General features: G+C 45.4%; 1 protein-coding gene across 2 annotated transcripts in view; it reads right to left on the reverse strand.

Annotated features, from left to right (window-relative positions):
• LOC126282183 (paired box protein Pax-6) overlaps positions 1-23,265 on the reverse strand; it is a 345,047-nt gene that overhangs the window by 124,932 nt on the left and 196,850 nt on the right. For both annotated transcript variants that reach the window (XM_049981715.1, XM_049981714.1), the window contains one exon: positions 9,776-9,995. In XM_049981715.1, coding sequence (XP_049837672.1) covers positions 9,776-9,995 — 220 coding nt within the window. The remainder of the gene's footprint in view (positions 1-9,775; positions 9,996-23,265) is intronic.

Raw genomic sequence — 23,265 nt, forward strand, 5'->3', positions numbered from 1 at the left:
GGCCAACTACCTTGTACATCGAGTTTCGAACTAAGCCAGTGCGCATGCGAAGCGCCTCCCGCTGGAAGTTATAATAACGTCTGTGCACGGGTAATAGACGTACAAGGAGCGTTTCAAAGAGGTTCCTCTGATTTCACATCAGTTCAGAAAGTGTCGGGACTGGACTAATAAAACTCGTAGTATCATTAGTATTGTGGTTTTAATGCTTCGTTGTTCTTCATAGCCCCCCTCCGTCTCTTGAGTACAGATCACAGAACGTTCATACAACTATCAGTATTAAAGTAGACCACTCACCGAAAAGCAGAAGCGTTGAGTTGAAGATAAGAAGGAAAACTTGCTAGCTTTCAGAGTTATCCCTTGACAAGCTGGCACTGTGTAGGGACATGGGCTTGTGTATACGTGTGTGTGTATGTGTGTGTGTGTGTATGGGTATGTGTGTGTGTGTGTGTGTGTGTGTGTGTGTGTGTGTGTGTGTTTGTGTGGGCGCTCTAGATTGTCAAAGGATAACTCCGAAAGCTAGCAAGTGTTCCTTCTTCTGTTTATACCCATCCGTAACTCAACGTTTCTGCTTTCAGTGAGTGATCTCCTCTAATTCTAAAGGATTTACATTCTACAACAACTTTTCCACAGCATTTGTACAACTATGTTAAACTGCTGTATAAGCCCTATTTTTGGGAAGTTGCTCAACTCGCGCGTCACATTGGCTTGAAAATCGGCTATGTCGCCAAAACGTTGACCCTTCATGCTGATTTCTGCATTTATCGTTTCATGGTAGGTTCGTATTGGTAACAGCAAAATCACTCGGGAAGTTTTTTTTTCATCTCTAAAAGAACTGCCTATGTTTTGAATTTCAGTCACGTCGCGACAGACGTCCGGGAATCAATATGTGCGTGACAAACTTTGGACATACTTTTCTCTTATTCAGAATATTCTGGAGATTTCCTTGAATACTCGATTCAGAGATGCTACTCCATTGTAATCTGTGCGCAACAACGTCGAAACACTACGGCCGCTCTGCTTGCTCACAACCGACAGGTCGAATTCATGTGTGTTGTTTAGAGCAGTTTCTTCCAGCTGCCATTGTAGATGCTGCGCCGACCAAACTCATATGCCAGGAATAAAATCAGTTTCGGAACTTTCTGGACGGTCATCGTAGATCTTCTACATAACAGAAGATGCGAACTTGTAGTAAATTTTAACTTGGCCACGGAACCACAAATCTACTTATTTTTTAAAAAAGTCGAATGTCACGAGGCAATATCTTTTACACTCTTGTACAGTACTTTTTACAGTTATGCTCAGAAAGTTTTCTTTACCTTCCACAAATGTTCAATGTGCTCTCTACGGGACACATGACAAATAACCAGACGACAGTCAAACTCGTCCCACACTTCTGCGAGCAAGTGCGGAATTCACTGCTGTTGCTAAGCGGCGTCGTATTTCACCTAAGCAACAGAGCCATTAGGGACATTTGAAACTTCCTGGCAGATTAAAACTGTGTGCCGAACTGAGACTCGAACTCGGGACCTTTGCCTTTCGCGGGCACGTGCTCTACCAACTGAGCGACCCAAGCACGAGTCACGCCCCGTCCTCACAGTTTTACTTCTGCCAGTACCTCGTCGACATTTGAACCCTTCGAAAGCTCCCTAGTCGGATGTTGGTGATGCGACTGTGAAGCTAAAGCAAGAAGCAATTAAAACTTAACCAACACCAGGCAGACCTCGTGTGCTGATGGATAGGGACCATTTACCATTGCAGAAGCTGATTACAAAGATCGCATGGTATCATCGAATCATGGGATCACTCGTGTGAATTCAAAATTGTTATAACAGTCCAGCTACCACAATGATTTGCGTGGGACGTAAAAAAACAAAGTGGTACAATGTTCGAGCAGCTCGTCATAAGCCACAGATTTATGAAGTCAATGCTAAGAGACGCTTCAGGTGACCCCATTGGACAGTGGATGACTAAAAACGAGTGTTATGGAAGTGATGGATCACGCGTACCCTGTGGCAATCCAATGGAAGGAAGAACGTCACTTGTCTTCATCTGTAGTGCCAACAGCGAAGTACGGAGGAGGTGGCGTTACCGTATGCTGATATTTTCTGTAGTCAGGGAGTCGTCCCTTACTTCGTTTAAGAAAATACTAAATGCAGAAGGATATGTACACAGTTTACAACACTGTGTACTGATCACAGTAGAAGAACGGTTCTGAGACGCCGACTGGTTTCATCAGCACGGTAAGCCACCCCGTCATAAAGTAGCGCCTGTGGGGCAATGTTTTGTGGACATTAATGTTTCTGAAATTGACTGGCCGGCCCATAGTCGAGACGTGAACGCGATGGACCACCCATAGAATGTGTTAGAAGGTCGATTTCACTCCAGACTCCACCATCCAGTATATTAATATTCATTAACAGGTGTTCGGGTACTTTTGATCGGATAGTGCAGTTCGCCTGATTATTAAGCTGTCTTCATCGTAAAGCATATTAGTGGCGCGCGAAGAAAACGGGTAAGGTAATGCGTAGAATGCAATCTGCATCTGTGGCGTCGGTTTCTCTTCACCAACCAATGATGTTGACACGTGGTGATCGTATAGAGGCAGCTTAGGGTTACAGTACCAAGGTCTCAGGAGGAAGGTAGGTCGGCGTAGCTACCCAGGGGAATTTAAGAGCTATGCAATATCGGGAATGGACCATAGAACGTATAGTCCAGCTGTACTCATATAGTAACTTTTTTGGTGAAGCATTAGCTTCTGGAAACATTGCATTCGAGCACATCGCGCCCACCTATGTTTAGAAAGCAGGAATCAGACGAAAGAAATGGCCTGCGGCATCGCGGTGACTTGATTCGGATGAGACTCATAGGCAGCATTTGAAGCTTGCTGCGCTTCTTCTCAGGAACCCTCCTCACACAATGGACGCCTCCAGGAGGGCCGCCGTTGAAGAGTGGGTCAGGCTTGAGCAGCTTCGTCTCTACTATTTTGTGGACAGCATGCCAAAGAGGATCCAAGCATGTTACAGGGTGTAGGGTCGAAAAGCGCAGTATTGAATATTACCTAACAGCACATTTTGGTTTCATAGATATTCGAATATGTCCGACTTCGAACAGATCAGCTTTTTTTACACTGTCTGACAAAAAAAGTGAAGCCCTCGGAACGGGAGGCGGAAACGACAAGAAACTGTATGGGTTGAGAAGGAATCTGCTGTTCTTGCTGTGATTAAGAAAATCGTGTCAAATTTAAAAAGAACTTGGCAGTGTGAGCCCATTTATCAGCATAACGTTGCATCCCCTCCAGCCTGTGTGCGTCCACTATTTTGGTTGGGAAGGGTGTCCTCTCCTGAGATAAGCTGGCCCAGAACTGTTGTAATTTGTCCTCCATATTCTAAATATTGGGACAGAAGTGACGTCCAAGCTGCTACCACAGGTTCCATCGGGGGCCGATCTGCGGATCTTGCTGGCCATGGGAGTACTCAATACCGGAACCGTGCGACTGCTACGGTCGCAGGTTCGAATCCTGTCTCGGGCATGGATGTGTTTGATGTCCTTAGGTTAGTTAGGTTTAAGTAGTTCTAAGTTCTAGGGGACTAATGACCACAGCAGTTGAGTCCCATAGTGCTCAGAACCATTTTGAAGTACTCAATATCACGCAGACAGTTCATAGAAACACGTGTCGTCAGTGGACGGACACTGTCCCGTTGAAAAATGACAGCACAATACAGTCGCATTACAGGTATCACATGAGGATGCAGGATGTCTATCAGGTACCATTGTGCCATCAGAGTCCCCTCAATACTACCAACCCATACAACAGGAGTAAAATTGTTATGTCTCTCCAGAACATTGGAAGAATGGGATCTCTGCCCAGATCATAGCCTTACTCATTAACGATGGTCATCCGGGACCTTGCAACACCATGAATCAACGCTAGACACAATACGACACATTTCATCAGCGATCCACGCTTCCTGGTTATAGAACACTCTCAGCTGTTTGGTCTGCGGTGTTAACGACAGCCTACGGATGGAACGGTAATTCCGAGGACTATTTGTGCTATTCTCTGGCCGATGGTGAAGGACGCCACAAAATATTTCTGAGAGTCCATTACTTGTTCTCTGATGGCATTCGCAGATGGGAACGGGTCAGTATATCGCTGGTGCACAATGGGGCGGCCCTCTCTTGTGGCCGGCCGGAGTGGCCGTACGGTTCTAGGCGCTACAGTCTGGAACCCAGCGGCCGTTACGGTGGCAGGTTCGAATCCTGCCTCGGGCATGGATGTGTATGATGTCCCTAGGTTAGATCTAAGTTCTAGGGGACTGATGACCTCAGAAGTTAAGTCGCATAGTGCTCAGAGCCATTTGAACCTCTCTTCTGGTGATCAGATGTGATCTACCTTGAGAAAGAGTAGGCCTTCCCACATGTTCACATGCAGTCCAACATCGGGCCAGTGGTGCAATCTAAAGCCCCACAAATCTAGATATTGTATGATTTGACCAGCTGCCCTAATGGAGACCCAAAATGAGGCCCGTTTTAAATTCTGTTAGTTGCTGACAATGCTGTGTCACACAAGTAGTGGGATCTCCATGTTCCTCATAGTGGTCTGTCAGCATCTGACGCTGCTACGCTCCTTACATACTCTAACACACCTGGTAACAACAGTGGAAATGAACAACGGTAATGCACTCAGGTGGCCAGTCTATCATGGAGAAAAGCAACTTTAGTTACTTACATACCCGTCGATGGCGTGCAGGCGTGTGAAGTTACACTGACATCTGGCTATGTCTTCTGGGATAAGTCAGGCTGTGTGGTTTGGTAACGCTCCTTTTTATTTCCCTGCCCCCACAGAATCTAACGCTACGACCCTTCGCAGATGTGTAGATGGTGCAAACCTTCTGTTTGTGCACTCGTCTCCATATGTGATGTGAGAGAAGTACGCTTGTTGCTAAACGTGGGGCTGTCCCCCGTGCCGTTGACTGCCGCCAGTGGAGCGAGTCGCCGGCCGATGCAGTGGGGAGACCGGACGGGCGTTGCCGCGGCGGCTGGGTTGTTAATTGCCGTTGTCGCTGGCCAGATTGCGGACGCGCCTGATGAATAGCCGCCACCGCGGATGGCGTTAATGAACTGCATTTTTACGATAATTTATGGGCTTTTCACGGCCGTTTTGGCGGCGCAGCGCCCTGTACCGGCGACAGCGACATGTCGGCGGGGATGACTCTCCTCATACTGTGCGCAGAGTTGGACGCACACCTCACGCGCATGAAACGAACCGGAAGGGCCATTCAACCATCTGGCCGGTCGTCTGGAAGTCTTGACGACGGAGGCGGCCTCTGGTCGAACTCAACATACGAGGGTTGGAACTTAAATAGTGGCAACTAGTTATTCACAACCGATACAAAGGAGTTACACGTTTGCACCTGTTACAGTCCTTCAAAGTAGTCACCAGAGTTGTGTAGAACCCGTTGTCAGCGATGTGGAAGGCGTAGTATACGGTTAGCAGAGCCAGTTCTGTTGGTGGTGCGAATGGAGCGGTCCACTGCCTGTCGAATCTCTGGAGCAGTTCGGTGCTTCATTCGCATCATTGTCAGGCCCCTATGCACGAAACGAGGTAAGCTTATCTGTCGTCTGTTCTTACTAAAGAAACCACGCATCGGTTGTTGTTCGGAAATTGTGTAAACAATCAATAACGGGTATTTGTTGATGCTGACGGTCAGTTGCCTGTCCCAGAAAAAAGCGTTGTCCTCTGCAGGTCTTCCTCCACTATGCTACAATTTTCTAGAGTTATATAGTAAGAAATCAATCCCAGGAATGTCGTGAGTGTGTTGATTGTCGATATCAGCCAAGTACACTGCGTGACACAATTAAAGGATCACTTTTTCGAAACCACGTAATTGTCTCCCATTGCGACGCTGAGGCTTGGAATTTGGCTCAAACATGCCACTACCTTTCCTCCGTTGTAATAAAATAGATTAAGTATCACAAATAAATAGTTCATATTCATTATTATCCAAGAAAATATCATTAGTGTGGCCCATTTTTTTTTCACACAACAGGCTGTAATTGTGAAGAATAAATAAATAAAATAAAATGAACTTTGAAACTTCCTGGCAGATTAAAACTGTGTGCCGGACCGAGACTCGAACTCGGGACCTTTGCCTTTCGTAGGCAAGTGCTCTACCAACTGAGCTACACAAGCATGACTCACGGCCCGTCCTCACGGCTTTACTTCTGCCAGTACCTCGTCTCATCCCCCAGGCTGTGGCTAAGCCATGTCTCCGCAATATCTTTTCTTCCAGGAGTGCTAGTTCTGCAAGGTTCGCAGGAGAGCTTCTGTTAAGTTTGGAAGGTAGGAGACGAGGTAATGGCAGAAATAAAACTGTGAGGACGGGGCGTGAGTCGTGCTTGGGTAGCTCAGTTGGTAGAGCACTTGCCTGCGAAAGGCAAAGGTATCGAGTTCGAGTCTCGGTCCGGCACACAGTTTTAATCTGCCAGGAAGTTTCATGTAAGCGCACACTCCGCTGAAGAGTGAAAATCTCATTATGAAAATGAACTTTCTCTTTAATTGTGCAAAAGCGTGGCGTCCTGAGACGTTATCCTCGGGCTCGGCGGCGCTTCAGATAACGAGGTATGGACATATGCGAAAATAAGGCTAGAATTCAGAAGTTCATGTGTGGTGTAAGATGGTTTAATGATGTCACATTGGCACCAAATTTCACTACAATTCTGTCCAACACCACCGTGGAAGTGTCACGCGATGGGAAGGTCTTCACACGCCCTCTTACCCTCTTTTCAGCTGTTATGGAGGTCAAAATCACGAATTCCAGTGTAGAAAGCACGCTGTTCTCTTATGCGTGGCGGAAGGAATTATTTCAGACACACCGTCACTCAGAAATGACACGAAAAGGTCTCAGGAGCTGGCACAGGGGCCTCCAATGAAACCACCTCTTCAAATGGGAGTTGATTCCCACACATTTCGCGGTCGAGAACGACAGTTCTCGGTTCTACGAGTAACAGGGCGACGTTCTTGATAACGTTCGACACTGCTGACACCCCCGTAGTCGTTTTACAAGGACATCATGGGACTACAACATGATCTGACCCCTCTAAAGTGCAGCGTGACTGCAATCTTTGCTCTAGGTCACGGAGTAGAGCCACTAGGGACCGTTCGAAACCAATCATTGAAATCTGAACGTGATCCTAAGCAGCAAACGGTATTTACGCTTTCTTCAACTCTTCTATTTCGCGCCCTCCTGTGGCGTGATGACAGTGTGCGCAACATTGACACGTGCGTGAATAAAACAGCAAAGGGTCTGTCTGCGGCCCCACATTTCAGCAATATACTCAATGCCACTGGCACTCCTCTGTTGACTACTTTAAAAATGCACCTGTACAGAGACTTCGACAACCATTCAGGTTTATGGCGTTCTGCCGTGTTCTACCGCTTGCCTGCAGGCATGCGAAATCTAAGGGGTGTGTAACAGGTTGCTTGTCCTCAGGCGCTAGAGCAGCAGCACAACACCACTCACGAGGAGAACACGGCGAGTGCCATAACTTCACTCACTGGAAGAGGGCAAAATAAGTGAGGACGTGACTCGGCTTACCTGTAGATACTCGACCATTTGTCAAACAGCGACGGTCAAATTTTTCGAAATATTTTCGAGGTACTTAACGTCCCTTTTATCGCGCAATATCCTCAGACGGAACGGTGGCAAAGTAGTTAGCGTCGTGGCTACTTAATTTTGGACTCTTTGCTCGAAACCCGTTATTAATTTTATTTTTGTTTTTCATTTATATACCCATGTTTTTAAAAGATTACTAAACGAGTGTTTTACAGTGTGTATTGATATAACGTTGTCCTTATTCATATATCAGATGAATGAATTTTTAAAAAATGAAATATTATTTGTGTAAATGGATCCATAATCAATTGCAAGCGCATTGTTTACCCCGAAATTATTTCCAACGCACGAAATCTTTATCAATGTTAACTACGTTTCTTTCTCGAGTGAGATTCATATAAAGTAACGGCACTGTTGTGAACCTGCCTTTGCGCGAAACTTGTGGTATTCGCAGTGTCTGCGTTGCGAATTTTTCTACGATCAGAAACTTCCAAGGAAATGCACCAAATCTTCCTGAAGGATAAACATATGAATAAAATGTAAGAATTAATATGAGAATTGGTATGAAATGAAATATTAGAATATGAGAATTTAAAAAGATTGTAAACCTTCGACATGTCATACACACATATATTGCATAATAAATGTGTGACACGTATTGTGAACTCTTGTATTCCCAAATTTGATAAGAAACTTTCGTGTAGTATGCTTCAACAATAAAAACAAAATAAATATAAATAGCAATTTAGCAGTCACAAAACTGAAGAAAACTGGGAGAACTTCCTTAAAACCTAAAAAAAGACCACAAAAATTAGAAAAGAAAAACGGGGATATGAGAACAACAGACTTTGCGAAATCCAGCAAGATTTCAACAAAAATAACACAAGAAATTTCTATAAGACTTTGAGAGAAAACTTACAGGAATACTAAGTGCCTAGCTTGTGCTTTAAAATGCTCGATGGTTCTTTGAAAACTAATACGAAAAATAGCTGCAAAATCTTAGCCCAATGTTTCAGATCCCTCCTTAACTGCGAACCACCCCAAGAAAAACTTGTCTTCTCTTCTCCAGTATTCACACACCCAGGCTCATATGCACCGGCTCTCGAGGAAATTATAGAGATAATCAAAGCACTAGGAGAAGATGGGATCATTGCTGATTTCTGGAAACTAAACGATCCTATACTTATACAGAAACTACATTATATAAATCAGACTTATTGATGACGGAGCAAATACCAGAGGACGTGCATTTCGACAGACACAAAATTAAGGCACTATAGAACAGTGATTCTTCCAGAAGCAAATTTCGCAGCTGAAGCAGTGGTGATTGATGGTCACTCCAAAATGAGGGAAATAGAAAAGCAAGAAAGAAAAATTCTCAGGAAGATGTACTTGGCAATCAACAAAAACGGCTTTTGGATGAAGAGACCACAAAACGAGCTCTATATAAAGACCAACACAGTAACAGACGAAATCAGAAAACGCCCAGCTACAGGATGGAAGACTCCAGAACAGCAAGGAAAAATTTCAATATTATAACAAAGAGCACAGAATGGCTGTAAGAAATCCAGAGGGATCTGCAGGAGATCAACATAAAAAAATCTGGAAGACCACACTGAGTGCCAGAATAAAATCACAAGTGTGAAGTTCGAGGAAAGAACATCGCGTCAGTCTGGTGTAAAATGGACAGAAGAACGGAAGAAGTAGCATTCTGAGAGGATGAAGAGTTTTCGAGAATCAAAGAAGAAAAACCATCCGGAGATGAAATTATGAGTTCAAGTTCAGTCACTCTCCTAAAGGGGAACAGTCGTGGCGCTGACCACTGAGCCGCCATTTAGTCTGGAGATTTCGCGTGGTGAAAGGCGCATGAAGTGCCTCGAAAATGTTGTCAGTAACGGTCGGTATCTGCGGATAAGCCGAGACGCGAGTTGCTTATTCCTGTTCCACTGTGTGAAGTTCCTGGGAAATCGGGTGATAGTATTTGCCTTGTTCTCCTCATCAGCTGAATCTCTATAGAGGTACAGGGCACCAGGTACGTGGTACTGGGTACAAGATACTAGGTAGTAGGTACTGGGTACTAGGTAGCAGGTGCTGGGCACTAGGCAATGCGTATTGGATACTGAGTACTGGGTACTAGGTACTGAGTGCTGGGTACTCACCCCTCTTGTGGAGGTCATCGCGCGCCGCCTGTCCGGGCAGCATGCCCGCCGCGGGCGCCAAGCCTAGGTGCGGCGTAGGAGGCGCCCCCGGGTACCATGCCCAACCGGCCGCCTGGCCGTTGAACATGCGCAGCTTGTCGTACACAGACTCGCTCTGCGCCGTCACCTGCTGCTCCTTCTGCGCCGCCAGGTTGCGCAGCACGCGGTTGATGGACGACACCTGCACCGACACAAACACACTCCGTTGCACTAGGCGACCAGCTGCTAGGCCGGATTACAGAGTATTGTAGCAAAAAAAAGAAAAGCGAAGTCGCCGAATCTTAAGAACGAGCTGCTGATGCGGCATTGTCGTCCTGAAATAAGTAATGTGACTGTGCAGGTTTTATCACAGACAACCATTAACCGTCTACAGGGTGTTGCATTTATCTGATGAGCGCACACGCGGGGTTGTGTTTGCTCGTCACCGGAGCCGCGCAGTTTGGTCGAAGGGGTCCCGCGTCTCCATTAATGCCGAACAAGGCTCCTTTTCATCCAGTGTCATTCGAACAGTAAAAGAGTCATCAAATTTGTAACAGTGAAGTTTGCGAACGTAACAATGGCAAGACCGGTTTATTCCATTCCAAAATGAGTGTTTATTTGCGATTGGGATGTATGTACAGAGTCCGCACGTATTGCCCGGAGCTGTTTGAACAGTACTATCCAGATGTTCGAATTCCGAGTTGTGATGCAATTCACAAATTAGTAAAGAAATTTAAAGCTCATCTCAAAGACGTTGCTTACCGCCCTGAAAATTCCCCTAAAAGGTCTCATAAGTCTTTCACGGCAAACACTAATTTCTTCCGCCTCTGTGCAAAATGGCTCTAAGCACTATGGAACTTAACATCGGAAGTCATCAGTCACCTAGACTTAGAAGTACATAAACCTAACTAACAGAGCGCTGCTGTTACAGTCGCAGGTCGAATCCTGCCTCGGGCATGGATATGTGTGATGTCCTTAGGTTAGTTAGGTTTAAGTAGTTCCAAGTTCTAGGAGACTGATGACCTCAGATGTTAAGTCCCATAGTGCTCAGAGCCATTTGGACCATTTTCAAGTCTAAGTCTGGGGGTGAGTCGTGCTGCGATAGCCGAAGCGGTTAAGGCGCCGCTCGCGTAAAGCGAGAAATCCGGAAACTACCATAACTAAATTCCTTTCGGACAAATTTTATAGCGAAGTGACAGTTGCCGGCCAGAGTGGCCGAGCGGTTCTAGGCTCTTCAGTCCGGAACCGCTCTGCTGCTACGGTCGCAGGTTCGAATCCTGCCTCGGGCATGGATGTGTGTGATGTCCGTAGGTTAGTTAGACTTAAGTAGTTCTAGGGGACTGATGACGTCAGAAGTTGAGTCCCATAGTGCTCAGAGCCATTTGAACCGAAAAGGCAGTCTTAACTAACATCAATTCAACACGTTCAGTGTGAAAGGTAACTAGTGATCACTACCGTTACAGCGTGTATTTAAAGCAAACCTGATTTGCATCCTCATAGGGGCAGTATTGGCGCCACTGTTATGTTACTGGACAGACATCATCTTCCAGATGCAGAAACACACGTGTCAACTTTCGTTTATCTCGCACTACTCCTTCTTGGTGTTGCGATCTTTTTTTCCATCAGTGTATACTCCGAATTTTTTTTCGTCTTAGTATCTCATAACCTCATTTTACCGTACGGTATCGGATACTTGAGGTGACCGCTGTGTAGTGTGAACAGGCCTCCATTTGAGAGTAACCTTGTCAGCAGATGCGGGAAGCACAGCTCCGGCAGTATCTCTGGCTTCAGCCTTCGGAATTCTGTCAAGTTTTGACCGGTGCGGCGTTAAAGCGGGTGTCCACACCGACGGCTTCGAGGACTCCGGATCGTCTACTGTTGCCCGCGAGGAATAGCGACAACCGTGGGCAGCGTGAAAGGAGCTGCGACGGGCCGACAGTCGGTATCCTGTGCCCCTCGGATGATGGCGATGCTTATCTGTGTGGGGGCCGGCCGCGGTAAACAGCGCTGGCCTGCTAGCCGCGCCGGATCCCTGTTGGCCCTCGGCTCACCGCCGCCCGCCCAGAGGTAATTGCAGCCCCGCATTGTAGCGGCTCCCATATGGCGGATCCTCTGCCGCTACTCGAGTCTGCTGCCGCTATTCAGGCACCCGCAGCTGCCAGTAGCCGTCTGTAGCAAAACTGCCAGCTGGGATGCGCAGGTATCCGTCTCTATCCATGTCCTCGAATGCTTAACAGAGCAATATGCCCTCGCGTGCCTTGTTTATCGATTTTTCAGCCGCTCCGTGAGCCTGGGAAATGTCCTCAAGACCGAACGGAGAGCAGCTAGTGACAGATTGACACGTTCCGTGAGAGGCGCGGCGGGTGGTTGAACAGAAAGACAGCCGTCCTCAAAAACAAGGTGCTCACGTTCGATGCCAGCCAAAAGCACTGTGGCATTTCTGAAAGTCTGCAGCTAACCTCTTTTGATTTGAATAGTTCAAGTAGGGCCAAACAAGTACCAGTATGGGAAGTTCCGTCCATATACGGTAAGGTTCCTAATTGTGGTTGTAGGTAGTTCCTAAGAAGTTGAATCTTTTGCCGGACCGTTAGTGGGTGTGTCTCTCCTTTAAAGAACTATCGACTAGAAAAATGTGTTGTTCAAATGTGTGTGAAATCTTAATGGACTTAACTGTCATCAGTCACTAAGCTTACACACTACTTAACCTAAATTATCCTAAGGACAAACACCCATGCCCGAGGGAGGTCTCGAACCTTCGCCGGGACGAGCCGCACAATCTATGACTGCACCGCCATAGACTGCTCGGCTAATCCCGCGCGACCAGAAAAATGTATAGCAGTCCATTTCAGAAAAAACTGGTGCTCGGAATGTACGTGACACATCTCGGTTCGTGCCCACACCTCGTGATCCAAGGCTATCACGCTTGGAAACTTCACCTACGTGCAAAGTAGTATAGCTAAACTTATGTAAAGGGACATTTTGTTCACTTCGTCATAGTCCACACATTACCCACCCTGCATTCTCTACTACTGGAAAGCATCGAAAGCTTCAGAACCATCCCAGTTACAGGACTCACTTTCAAAATTTCTTAAAGATTGCACTTATCGTAAAAGGGGACTCTTAGATCAAACGAAACGAGTCCTGACATGACATTACTGAACACAATATTCATACTCGTATTGTAGTCGACATCTGAAGGACAACGATTCTGCCGGCCGTTGTGGCCGAGCGGTTCTAGGCACTTCAGTCTGGAACCGCTCGACCGCTACGGTCACAGGTTCGAATCCTGTCTCAGGCATGACTGTGCGTGAAATCCTTATGTTAGTTAGGTTTAAGTAGTTCTAAGTCTAGGGGACTGATGACCTCAGATCTTAACTCCCATACTGCTTAGAGCCATTTTTGAACAACAATTCTCCTAAAAGTGATCGACAAAAACAAGATTTTGAATTTATAACCCATGGAAACAGGTGTCAATAGCAGTAATCCTACAATGTTTTTATTTCTTTAAATTTTTTTTAAGAGTATAAAAACAAACATCCGGAGGCAGTGTTGAAGAGAATAACAGACTGACGAGGCGTTCACTCTGCTTGCGAGTGGATTACCTTTATCTATTCAGTTTCATTTGGTTGTAGCATATACCGGGTGATTCCGTGATGAAGTTACAAATTTTAGGGGCGATGGATAAGGGTAAATGTATCAACTTGACGTAAGGTACCTTGGTCCTCAAACGCCTGAGTCAAAAGTTATAAGCGAAATTTGTTCTGATACCTCTGACAGTGGACCTCTTCTACTGCAAGCTCTTTGGTTTCCATATTTTGGGAGGACGCAGTATGGACCAAGAGAAGAAACAAGTAGTAAACGTGACTTCGAAATGCTTTCCTGAAGAGCTGTGAGCACTAGTTCAGTAAGACTGTTTCAAAATAGCAAAGATGAATTAGTGCTCCTAGCTCTTAAGATATGCATTTTACAGTCCATATTTACTGGACATTTTCTGGACATTTTTTTCTCGTTTTGGTCCATACTACCTCCTCCAAAAATATAGAAACCAATGACCTTGCAGTAAAATAGATGAGTTTCACAGTAACGAAGATAAACAAGTCGTCATAATTCTTAAGAGACAGGTTTTATAGCCCATCTTTACATTTTTTTTTCTTTTCTGTTGGTCCATATTACCATCTCTGAAAGTTGCCAAACCTACAGTCTTAGCAACAACAATATCGGTAGCTGTGTTGAACTGTTAGATGTATCAGAACGATTTTCGCTGAAAACTTTCGACTCAGGCAACTGAGGTACCGTGCCGGCATAAAAATGCGCCCCAACGCAGGATCGAACCATAGTCCTCCTGCATGCTAACACAAAACGCTGTTGACTTCCGCAACTGTACAGCACGATCCATCTGAGCCACCGAGAACACAGAGGATAGTGCGACTGCAGGGACTTATCTCTGAAACGCCTCCTGTGAGGCCCACATTCCCAAGTTATTGTCCCGCACTATATTCATAGTGCCCCTGACCATTATACCCATTACTCGCGGCGCGTTGCTGATTCCTGTAATAGTTCGAGCACTGTTTGTCCTTCCGCGCAGAAGGAGATGGTCAAATGGCTGGTGAGCCTTATATATAAGGCTAAGCCGGCCGCTAGTGGCGGAGCGCTTCTAGGCGCTTCAGTCTGGAACCGCGCGACCGCTACGGTCGCAGGTTCGAATCCTGCCTCGGGCATGGATGTGTGTGATGTCCTTAGGTTTAAGTAGTTCTAAGTTCTAGGGGACTGATGACCTGAGATGTTAAGTCCCACAGTGCTCAGAGCCATTTGAACCATTTTTATAAGGCTCACCAGCCATTTGACCATATATTAAATTCTAAATTTTCATGTTTTAGTTTACGCTTCCAGAAAAATATTGGCTAGCGCAAGGAAGGGGAGGCAGGAGGGGGGGGGGGAAAGTAAAAGAAGTTAGAGGCGCTGCCTCTAAATTGTAGGGTCTCGGGTTCGATTCCCCTCCAAGTCTACGATTTTTCTTCGTTCTAATCATTTCATATTTTGGGCGCGCAAGTCGCCGAAGTGGCGTCAAATAGAAGGACTGTCCGGCCAGTGATGCCATACGATCATTTCATTTACCTCCTTTGTTACGAATCTGTTACGTTAAGTTCGGTTCTAGGTAAGTGTGGAACGTATCGGGCGAGATTAGGCGCGGACGCCAGCGGCGAGCTGTCAGAGAAGAGTCGTCCGGCAGCCAATCAGCTAATTCGTGACTGTCGAGGGCGTAGGCATACGACATACGGCGAGCGGCGGCAGGCAGAGGGCGCATTGTGGCTGCGGCCGCCGACTTTCAGCCTAATTGGAGGCGGGGACGGCGGCGCGCCCGCTGAATATGCATCGCCGGCACAGCCAGCGCCGGCACGGATTTGCTTGTCCGCTCGCCACGCCACACCGCGCCACGCAACGTAACGCAACGCAACGCAGCCGTCAGCACGGCGCGCCAGCCTCCGCGCGGGGATTCCCCTAACAGTGCTGCCAAGACCACTCCGCGCCGACAGCTGACGCATTCTCATCGCTCGCGCCTTCCGCGATCCCTTCCGATGAGCTGTAGCCGTACTGATTGGTGCGCTACCGAGATGTGGCAGCACCATGACTTCCGTGGTAATGGAAGCCTAAGCAGCTGCCACATCCTCCACCACCATCAGCATATCATCAGCCATTTGGTACCCTCAGCACGATACATTGCGGTATTCGACGATGTGCTGTCCACCTACATACTAAACATGGCCGTTTCCTCATCAAAATCTTCTTTTTATTAGTGTGCTCGGCTGTCCGAAGGCTGCTCTCCACGCTAGACGATACTGTGAAAGCCTCTTCTTTTCTGCATACTAACTGCAGCCTACAAACACTTAGGTAATAGAGATAGAGATCAAGGCTTGCCAACTCAAAACCCTTCCCCCTCTCCATTATCAAATTAAATGTTCCTTAACTATAGCTATAGTGGCTGTTTTGTATCTTGGCTCTTATTACTGGATTACTTTTTTTATTCCGGTACCAGTCACGTCATTTACCTGTAAATTGAATAGATTGCGAAGACTTTCAAGCAAGTTTTACTCAGCACTGGGTGACTTTGTGTCTTGCATAGATTCTTCCAGTAAATTTGGTTTCCTACTCATTCAATAAAAACGCTTGCCGACCGATGTGACCGAACGGTTCTAGGCGCTTCAGTCCGAAACCGCGCTGCTGCTACGGTCGCAGGTTCGAATCCTGTCTCGGGCGTGGATGTGTGCGTTGTCCTTAGGATAGTTAGGTTTAAGTAGTTCTAAGTCTAGGGGACTGACCTCAGACGTTAAGTCCCATAGTGCTTAGAGCCATTTGAACCATTTTAGAATAAAAACGCTTGATGATGTGCGGAACATGTTTCCTAATCTAATTCCCTCAGCATCACCTGGTGAAATTTGACTACACACATTATCGTTGTTTTCATTTGATTTCTGTTCATTTTATAACCTCTTTTAACTACGATATACATTTCGTTGCAAGGTCTAATGCTTCACTGTAGTGTGGTCATTGAGAAAACTATGTTGTTTCATTTCGTAAAAACTTAAGTTCATTAAAGCAAACCGATCGCTTCAACAGTTTACGAACTCGTTAGTGTCCTCATGAAACGGAGAATATCCATAGACAGCTACACCAACACATGAAATGTGTCTTGCTTAATGTTAACCTTCCTAAGGCCTGGCCGGCCGCGGTGGTCTCGCGGTTCTAGGCGCGCAGTGCGGAACCGTGCGACTGCTACGGTCGCAGGTTCGAATCCTGCCTCGGGCATGAATGTGTGTGATGTCCTTAGGTTAGTTAGGTTTAAGTAGTTCTAAGTTCTAGGGGACTGATGACCACAGCAGTTGAGTCCCATAGTGCTCAGAGCCATTTGAGAGCTTAATGTCACGTGCGTAATTCTCACAACATGAAAGAGAAGTAGTAACTGTGGCCTATCCTCAATTATATTCAATCTAGACGTTAAACAAACTGTAATGCAAACCAAGGAGTAATTTGAAAAGTGTACAGTATTTAAGTTCAGGGAGATTTAATTAAAGTTCTAAAGTTTGCTGATGACATTGTAATTCTGTCAGAGACGGTAAAGGATTTGGGAGAGCAGTTGTACGGAACAGACAAAGTCTTAAAAACTGGTTATAAGTTGAACATCATCAATAGACGTAAAGCGAGGGAAATGGAACGCAGTAGAACTAAATCACACTATGTTGTGAGTATAAGATTAGAATATAAAAACTGAAAGTAGTAGTTGGGTTGTGTTATTTGGACAGGAAAATAACTGACGCAATAGAGAGGATGTGAAATCCGCTGGAAATAGCAAGAAAAGTATTTCTAAAACAGAGAAAACCGATAACATCGAACATAAATTTCAGTGTTAGAAAGCCTTTTCTGAGGGTGTTTGTATGGAGTGTAGCCTTGTACGGAAGTGAAACTTGGTCGATAATCAGTTCAGCTAAAACGAATGTACAAGTTTTTGAAATGTGATGCTACAGGAGAATGCTGAGGATTTGATGGGCAGGTCTAAAAACTAGTGGGGAGGTGGTGAATCGGAATGAAGAAGACAGAAACGTCTGCCTACATGTCGGTGCTAATACACAAAAAGATAAAAAGTTCTTTCCTCTTTATCTCAAAAAGAAACTTTGTACAGACACTTCGATTTCCATTTATTGTTTAGAGCGATGTTATTCTGCAATGACTTTTTTGGAAAGCGTACGGCGCTGGAACTGTTTATGAATACCAGTGTTGGTTGTATCTGTAATGTTCGACTTTCTGAGCATATTTCACCATTCGATGCACAGCTATCCATGTTGAGATTTCGGTAGCCTCTGTCTTCTGTCCTGTCTTATCAACGTGGACTGTCCGCCATATCTCTCCTCGACCTTACCGCTCTTTTCTGAACAACACTGCAGAAACACCGTTTCCCATCAGTGCAAAATCTTTTCTGTCCCTCTCCAACGTTCAGCCACTCTCTCGAAGTCTTTCTCAGGACCAGGAAACCAGCTCTGGAATAACCTCCTGCATTATGTTAAAGAACGAAATAGCATCTCCTTCTTCAGAAGACAGTTAATGACAAATCTACTAAAGTAACAATAATGTTTATTGTTGTCCCTGTAGCATTCGTTACCATTGTACACCTTCTTTCCAGCTAGATCTTTCTTATTTCCCAGTATTCTTACTGGTACAGTTGCCTTAAATTTTCTTTACCCAGAACTCATTAGATTAGAAAATATCTATTTTCTACCCCTACGATTTTTTGCTATATTTGCCGCTATCATTATTTTCATTATTGCCGTTATGACTGTCATTATTATTATTATTATTATTATTATTATTATTATTATTACTATTGCGACGTTTAGTGGCAGCAGCAGTAATACAACAAGCTCTGCTAGTAATAACTTTATTAGTTCACGGTCAATATCATTCACGTTGTTACTGTAGACGCTCATATCATTTTCATAATATTTGTCATTTGAACGTTGTTGTTCCTTAGGTAACTACGATCTAAAGAAGGCACTGTTTGTGTGGAATCCTGGTTCGATGTAAGAGAGGACTTGATGACCCTAATGGGATGTGGTTGAATAAATGAATAACACACGCATGGAGTCCCACTGGATTGCGTATATGCTGCAGCAACGCCCTCAACCACCTTTTTGATCGCCAATATACAGTGTATGACACAACTTGACTAAATGAAGAGATTAATTAGGACACGTCTTGAGCCCTGAGTCATGCGAAACCGATCTTCGGACTGACGATCACTGCAACGGATCATAAAATACTTTTGCTTAAAATTAAAACAAATAATTGTTTCGCAAGAAAGAAAGATTTCCCTTGGTGCAATACGCCGTAATATATGCTGCAATGCCGCTTTTGTTCAGGTTCAAGTCACAATATGGTGGCAAAATGATATAATAGTAATAATAATAATAATAATAATAATAATAATTCACTTTCATAGATTTGAAGAAAGCATACGATTCTGTTGACTGACAATCCTTGTTCAAGGTCTTAGAAGATCAGGGACCGAGCTAAAAACACAACTACTAATCAAACGACTGTTGGCTGGCACAATAATGAAAGTTAAATTCGTGGGTGAAATCTATGATCCCTTCGGGATCAGAACTGGAATACGCCAAGGCGAGGTATTATTCTCTTGTCCAAACTAGTTCTGGACAAAGTAATGAGGGAATTGGAAAAGTAACTAAAAATCCAAGGATACTGGAAACCAAAACGGCCAGGATGATTCCGGAACAAGATAGGAAACTCAAACCTGTCTTTCGAGGACGACCTGACCATTCTCTAGGATAACGAAGCAACAGCACTCAAAAAACAGAAATATTAGAAGAATGTGCAGAAAAAGTTAGCCTACAAATCTCTTTACGGAAGTCCGCATTAGAGCTACAAAAATTTGACATAAATATGGCAAGATAAACAGAGCCACACATTTCGAATGTCTACGTCAAATCCCCTAACCTACAGGTGAAGAGAAGGATGCATAGAAGCCTCGACTTGAAAAAATGATGACAGCTTACGGCAAAACAGAAATATATAATAAAGAATGCATGTCCAGTCAAACAAAGATCAAACACCACAACACACTAACCAAGCCTGAAATACTGTATGCTGGTGAGACACTAATCCTCCACACGAAAAGCAACATGGAAAGCATACTGAAGGAAGAATGAAAAAGAATGAGAAAAATTCTCGGCACGAAGCTGCCAGAAGAGAGATACAGATGAATGAAAACCACAGAGAAGACGTCAAATGTAGCAACAGATGTAAAAAAAAGGTATGTTAAACTTATTACTACCACATCATCGATGTATCACCAACAAGACAATTTTCACTTGCAAGGGATCAAGTCAACAGTACCGTAGACCACACAAATCGAACTTGACCTAGAAAAAGCACAAATAGAATTTGGACGCAGTAACGTATATAGAGACAAGATTGTCGTTGTTGTGGTCTTCAGTCCTGAGACTGGTTTGATGCAGCTCTCCATGCTACTCTATCCTGTGCAAGCTTATTCATCTCCCAGTACCTACTGCAACCTACATCCTTCTGAATCTGCTTAGTGTATTCATCTTCCCTCTACGATTTTTACCCTCCACGCTGCCCTCTAATACTAAACTGGTGATCCCTTGATGCCTCAGGACTTGTCCTACCAACCGATCCCTTCTTCTAGTTAAGTTATGCCACAAACTTCTCTTGTCCCCAATCCTGTTCAATACCTCCTCAAAAGTTATATGATCTACCCATCTAATCTTCAGCATTCATCGGTAGCACCACATTTCGAAAGCTTCTATTCTCTTCTTGTCCAAACTAGTTATCGTCCATGTTTCACTTCCATACATGGCTACGCTCCATACAAATACTTTCAGAAACGACTTCCTTACACTTAAATCAATACTCGATGTTAACAAATTTCTCTTCTTCAGAAACGCTTTCCTTGTCATTGCCAGTCTACATTTTATATCCTCTCTACTTCGATCATCATCAGTTATTTTGCTCCCCAAATAGCAAAACTCCTTTACTACTTTAAGTGTCTCATTTCCTAATCTAATTCCCTCAGCATCACCCGACTTAATTCGACTACATTTCATTATCCTCGTTTTGCTTTTGTTGATGTTCATCTTTTACCCTCCTTTCATGACACTGTCCATTCCGTTCAACTGCTCTTCCAAGTCCTTTGCTGTCTCTGACAGAACTGCAATGTCATCGGCGAACCTCAAAGTTTTTATTTCTTCTCCATGAATTTTAATACCTACTCCGAATTTTTCTTTTGTTTCCTTTACTGCTTGTTCAATATACAGATTGAATAACATCGGGGACAGGCTACAACCCTGTCTCACTCCCTTCCCAACCACTGCTTCCCTTTCGTGCCCCTCGACTCTTATAACTACCATCTGGTTTCTGTACAACTTGTAAATAGCCTTTCGCTCCCCGTATTTTACCCCTGACACCCTCAGAATTTGAAAGAGAGTAATCCAGTCAACATTGTCAAAAGCTTTCTCTAAGTCTACAAATGCTAGAAACGTAGGTTTGCCTTTCCTTAATCTAGCTTCTAAGATAAGCCGTAGGGTCAGTATTGCTTCACGTGTTCCAACATTTCTACGGAATCGAAACTGATCTTCCCGAGGTCAAACAAGATACGTAAGTGTAATTTTAGGTCAGAGAATGAAGTCTCAAAACGATCATCGACAAAGTGGACTGTAGCTGACTGACGTTCGACTCCATCGAGAAGAAAAAGTGAGAGAATTGTGGAAGATAAGAAAGAATGCTGAAATGAGGCAGAATACTTTGCGTGATCATACAGGATTTCGACGCAAATAATAATAAGAAGAAAAAGGAGAAGAAGAAGGGAAGCAGTCGACGGTTACACTGGCGACGGTCGTAAGGGTGTCGGACGCTACCGCACAGCTCTATCAGTGCAGATTGGGTGAAGGGATTGAATTACGCGCGCAACCGCAAATTTATAATGCCTGTCGGCGACTTCTGCTGCACAATAGGGACGTCCCCTGGGAAGACGGGCGCGGTAAACAGGCCGCTGATTCGCCGACAAAAGATGTCCCGCCGCGCGGCGAGCCGTCCGCGTCTCGCGCACTCAGTCCCTCTTTTTTAATCAGTGAAATGGATTACAGTTATCCTCCCGATTCCCGGAAAAAGGTTTAATCAGGCGGAAGGTATTCGTTAAAGCCGTATTGTAACAAGAATGGCCGGCAATAAGCAAAACAAAGTATTGCGTGAAATCGTATCACGTAATGAAATGAGCCGCATTACCATAACACATGGGACGGCCGTGGGGATTAGCCATCACGCCCCCGGCTGCAGTGCGCATGCGTGACCAAACGCAAACAGGGTCGGTCGCACGCGGCCGCGCAAATACTGAATCGGTAAAGGGGAAGGGGGCGAAGGCGGGGGCGGGGGGAGGGAGGGGGACCGAGCGACGCATCGCCCGAAGCGTGGCAGCTGACGGCAGCCGGCCGACGGTTGACGTTGACGGCTGACGAGCGTACACGCGACGCGGCGCTCCTCTCGGCTGAACGCTGCAGCCCCGGTCTCACTGCTGCTCCGCACCTAACCAGGGCATTACGGCTTCCCTGTACTGTTCGCACATATCACCTGCAGCTTAGACGGCACGTACATTTTATGATCGTGCTGCAATGGTATTGTTCTCCGGTTTCGTACAGTATAGAAATCTCTGTATATCTACATCTACATTTATACTCTGCAAGCCACCCAATGGTGTGTGGCGGAGGGCACTTTACGTGCCACTGTCATTACCTCCCTTTCCTGTTCCAGTCGCGTATGGTTCGCGGGAAGAACGACTGCCGGAAAGCCTCCGTGCGTGCTCGAATATCTCTAATTTTACATTCGTGATCTCCTCGGGAGGTATAAATAGGGGGAAGCAATATATTCGATACCTCATCCAGAAACGCACCCTCTAGAAACCTGGACAGCAAGCTAAACCGCGATGCAGAGCGCCCCTCTTGCAGAGTCTGCCACTTGAGTTCGCTAAACATCTCCGTAACGCTATCACGCTTACCAGACAACCCTGTGACGAAACGCGCCGCTCTTCTGTGGATCTTCTCTATCTCCTCTCTCAACCCGATCCGGTACGGATCCCACACTGAAGAGCAATACTGAAGTATAGGTCGAACGACTGTTTTGTAAGCCACCTCCTTTGTTGATGGACTACATTTTCTAAGGACTCTCCCAATGAATCTCAACCTGGTACCCGCCTTACCAACAATTAATTTTATATGATCATTCCACTTCAAATCGTTTCGCACGCATACGCCCAGATATTTTACAGAAGTAACTGCTACCAGTGTTTCTTCCCCTATCATATAATCATACATATCTAGAAGGTGACTCACATTGAGGTGACAAAAAGTATGCACACATACAGATGGCGGTAGCATCGCATACACTAGATATAAAAGGGCAGTGAATTAGCGGAGCTGTCATTTGTACTCAGGTGATACACGTGAAAAAGTTTGCGACGTGATTATGGCTACACGACGGGAAATAACAGACTTGGAGCTGGCCTCATGGGACATTCAGTTTCGGAAATCGTTAGGGAATTCAATGTTTCCGAGATTCGCAGTGTCAAAGATGTGCCCAGAATACGAAATTTCAGGCATTACTTCTCACCATGGGTAACACAGTGGCTGATGGCTTTCACCTAACGACCGAGAGCAGCGCTCTTTGCGTAGACTTGTCAGTGCTAGCAGACAAGCTACACTGCGCGAAACAACCGTAGAAATGAATGTGGGATGTACAACGAACGCATTCATTAGGACAGTGCGGCGAAATTTGGCGTTAGTGGGCAAAGGCAGCAGACGAGCGACGCGGGTGCCTTTGCTGACAGTACGATATCGCCCGCAACAGCGCCTCTCCTGAGCTCGTGACCATATCGCTTGGACCCTAGACTACTG

Source organism: Schistocerca gregaria, chromosome 7, assembly GCF_023897955.1.
Source record: "Schistocerca gregaria isolate iqSchGreg1 chromosome 7, iqSchGreg1.2, whole genome shotgun sequence".
NCBI classification, from domain to species: Eukaryota; Metazoa; Arthropoda; class Insecta; order Orthoptera; family Acrididae; genus Schistocerca; species Schistocerca gregaria.